This window comes from Nicotiana tomentosiformis, chromosome 8 (assembly GCF_000390325.3).
Source record: "Nicotiana tomentosiformis chromosome 8, ASM39032v3, whole genome shotgun sequence".
NCBI lineage: Eukaryota > Viridiplantae > Streptophyta > Magnoliopsida > Solanales > Solanaceae > Nicotiana > Nicotiana tomentosiformis.
The window spans coordinates 28,666,109-28,670,270 of record NC_090819.1 but is presented as its reverse complement, the minus strand read 5'-3'; the positions used below and the strand labels follow the sequence as shown (position 1 = coordinate 28,670,270).

Genomic DNA, 4,162 nt, shown 5'->3' with positions numbered 1-4,162 from the left:
ACATGTCATAATCACAATCTTCCTTATATCACCGCGTGAGCCTTGCATTTATTTTAAAACTATTTTTCCCAAAATAGCTACACACGTTTTAGCTCTCTTATCTCACCACGTGGTTTCAAATAATTCCCTTAGTAGCAACATGCATATAAATCCCACCTTATCTCACCGCATGTGTTTTAATACCCACCCTTATACCACCTCATGCGTATCAATATCACAACACAATAATCAACTCACATCACACGTGCCCATATGCCACAGCATTGCCAAAATCAATAATACCAATGTCACCACAACATGTAGCCCATGGCTCAACCACAGTATGTACAAGAATATAAACAACAACAACAACAACAACAACCCAGTGCAATTCCACTAGTGGGATCTGGGGAGGGTAGTGTGTACGCAGACCTTACCCCTACCCCGAAGAGGTAGAGAGGCAACAACATGAAATCCAGAAGAAAGATGCAAAGAAAAAACAAAAAAAGCAAAAACAAAAATAATAGCTAGTAAATAGGTCCGACACTGAAACGCAAAATAGTAAGACACGACATTGCCACTAGCTAGCTTAGACAAAAACCCTACCAGACTAGTCTCACAATGGTATGAAATAAGGCAAGACTCAACTACCTCCTAACCTACAACTCTAATACTCGACCTCCACATCTTCCTATCAAGTGCCATGTCCTCAAAAATCTGAAGCCTCGCCATGTCTTGTCTGATCACATCTCCCCAATACTTCTTCGGCCGCCCTCTACCTCTTCTCATGCCCACCACAACCAGCCGCTCACACCTCCTTACCGGGGCATCAGGGTTCCTCCTCTGTACATGCCCGAACCATCTGAGCCTCGCTTCTCGCATCTTGTCATCAATGGGATCCACACGCACCTTCTCCCGAATATCAACATTCCTGATCGTATCCATCCTAGTGTGCCCGCACATCTACCTCAACATCCTCATTTATGCTACTCTCATCTTCTGGTTTGTGAGTTCTTAACAGCCAAACACTCAGCTCCGTACATCATGGCCGGTCTAACCACCGCTTTATAAAAGTTACCTTTGAGTATCGGTGGCATTTTCTTGTCACACAGGACTCCAAATGCTAACCTCCACTTCATCCATCCTACCCCAATACGGTGTGTGACATCCTCGTCGATCTCCCTCCCCCTGGATAACCGAACCAAGGTACTTGAAGCTACCTCTACATGGAATGACCTGTGAGTCAAGCCTCACATCCATGCCCACTTCCCCCGACTCAGTGTTGAACTTACACTCTAGGTATTCTGTCTTCGTCCTGCTCAGCTTGAAACCCTTAGACTCAAGAGCCTGTCTCCAAACCTCCAGCCTCTCATTAACACCAACTCGCGTTTCATCAATCAAAACTATATCATCGGCGAATAGCATGCACCAGGGAACCTCCCCTTGAATATGGTGTGTTAACGCGTCCAACACAAGGGCGAATAGGAACGGACTAAGCGCAGAGCCTTGATGTAGCCCCATAATAACCGAAAAATGCTTAGAGTCGCCTCCTACTGTCCTTACCCATGTCTTAGATCCATCATACATGTCCTGAATCGCCATAATATAAGGAACCGCCACACCTTTTGCCTCCAAGCATCTCTAGAGAACTTCTCTAGGAACCTTGTCATATGTTTTCTTTAGATCAATAAAAACCATGTGCATGTCCTTCTTCCTATCTCTGTTCTATTCCACCAACCGCCTAATAAGGTGTATAGCTTCTGTAGTAGAACAACCCGGCATGAACACGAACTAGTTGTCGGAAACAGACACCGACATCCTCACCCTCGCTTCAATCACCCTCTCCCACACTTTCATGGTATGACTCAGTAATTTGATACCGCTATAATTGTTACAACTCTGGATATCGCCTTTGTTCTTATACAATGGAACCACCGTACTCCACCTCCACTCGTCCGGCATCCTTTTTTCCTTAAATATAACATTGAACAACCCAGTGAACCACTCCAAACCTGCTCTCCCCACATACTTCCAAAATTCTACCGGAATCTCATCAGGCCCTGTCGCTCTGCCCCTACTCATCTTACTCATAGCTCCCATGACCTCCTCCACCTTGATACGCCTTCAGTACCCAAAGTCACGGTGACTCTCAGAATGCTCCAATTCACCTAGAACGATATCCCGATCCCCTTCTTCATTCAGAAGTTTATAAAAGTAAGTTTGTCGTCTCTTCTTTATCTGGGAATCTTCCATCAATACTCTACCATCGTCTTCCTTGATGCATCTCACTTGGTCCAAATCCCGAGCGTTCCTCTCTCTCAACTTGGCTAGCCAGAATGGCTTCTTCACTCCGCCTTTTGCCCCTAGGTCCTTGTACATACGACCATAAGCTGTAGTCTTAGCCTCCGTGACCGCCAGGTTAGCTTCCTTCCTAGCTACCTTATACCTCTCCATGCAAGCACGCCTCTCATCATCACCTATTCTTCCCACTAACTTCAGGTACGCCGCTTTCTTGGCTTCCACTTTACCCTGGATCACTTAATTCCACCACCAGTCTCCTTTGTGCCTACCAGCGACGCCCGTCGAGACCCCTAACACCTCTCTCGTAGCCTCCCTTATACAGTCTACTATCGTGGACCACATGGTGCTCGCGTCACCATTGCTCCTCCAAGCTCCCATAGTCGACAACTGTCCCTCCAACTCTTGGGCTTTATCCTTAGTTAAGGCTCCCCACCTGATTCTCGGTCTTCCTCGTGCAAACCTTTTCCTCTTCTTCAACATAATACCAACGTCCATTACCAAGAGCACATGCTGCGTCACGAGTATCTCACCTGGAATCACCTTGTAATCCTTGCACAATCCTCTGTCACACCTCCTGAGGAGGAGATAGTCAATCTGAGTCTTCGCCACCGCATTTTGAAAAGTAACCAAATGCTCCTCCATCTTCAGAAAGGTAGAGTTCGCAATCACCAACCCAAAAGCCTTAGCAAAGTCCAACAACGATGTACCTCCTCCGTTCCTCTCCCCAAAATCGAAGCCTCCATGCACCTTGCCATAACCACCTGCGGTCGATCCAATATGACCATTGAAATCCCCTCCTATGAATAGCTTCTCAACAGGCTCAACCTGGCGCACAATCTCATCCAACCCCTCCCAGAAACTCCGTTTAACCTCCTCATCTAGGCCCGCATGCGGCGCATAGGCGCTAACGACGTTTAGGGTGCACTCTCCAACCACCAACTTAATAATCATCAATCTGTCATTCACTCATCTAACCTCAACCATAGACTCTCTAAGTTCTCTATCCACCAAGATACCCGCTCTATTCTTACCCTTCTAGACTCCTGAGTACCAAAGCTTATACCCGTCTGCGTCCCTCGCCCTAGACCCTACCCACCTTGTCTCTTAGACGCACGCTATATTGACCCTCCTCTTCTAGAGGATCTTTGCCAACTCTATAGACTTACCCATCAATGTACCTACATTCCATGACCCAATTCTTAACTAGTGGACATCCTTGTTCCATTTACCTCCCTTCCCTCCTGACCCACCTCCCAATCCCCGCCCTACCTCCTGCTCCCCCCGAGGACATGACCTCACTCGACCATCCCAGACCACAACCACTATACGTGGGCAAACTAAGGGGAATCACTAACACACACAAGGAAACAACCCAAACTAGAAGAAGACAAGTTGCAACTACATGCACACTAATACGGTGAATAAACAAATATGAACTAAGACGATAACAATTTAAATAATTATAAATTAAAGACACAGGATCAGCAAGATATGTGCAACTAAATACCCTAGACAATGCTAATAAGGCCGAGAGCAAATACAAAGGATCTAAACAGTACAGGTGAGTCAACAATTAAATGATCTAGGAAAATATACCACGGCTATAGCACAATACTAGTATAGAACATACTACGAACAATGAAACAAATTTAAAGAAAGTGTATCTACGACAAAGTGTAATGAGACAGGAACGTATGACCTGGTATCGTCGACGAAGATAGTGGGGCCGATGGTGGTAGTCGAAGAACTAGCCGGAGTTGATGGGTAATGAGTCACTTGGCTTGCAGACGGGTCTGGTTTGCGTGTGACCACGGTGCCGCAGACGGCCCTCAAACCTGGTTGTGGTTGTTCCCACTCGCCAGTGACCGGTCCGTATCTCGTC

General features: G+C 46.4%; 1 protein-coding gene across 1 annotated transcript; it reads right to left on the bottom strand.

The window, feature by feature from the left end:
* Positions 1 to 2,103: 2,103 nt before the first annotated feature.
* Positions 2,104 to 2,922, bottom strand: LOC138897242 (uncharacterized). The gene is made up of 2 exons (XM_070183205.1): positions 2,608 to 2,922; positions 2,104 to 2,508 (listed from the first exon to the last, which is right to left on the bottom strand). The coding sequence occupies exons 1-2, from the start codon at positions 2,920 to 2,922 to the stop codon at positions 2,104 to 2,106; spliced, it is 720 nt and encodes a 239-aa protein (XP_070039306.1).
* Positions 2,923 to 4,162: the final 1,240 nt, after the last annotated feature.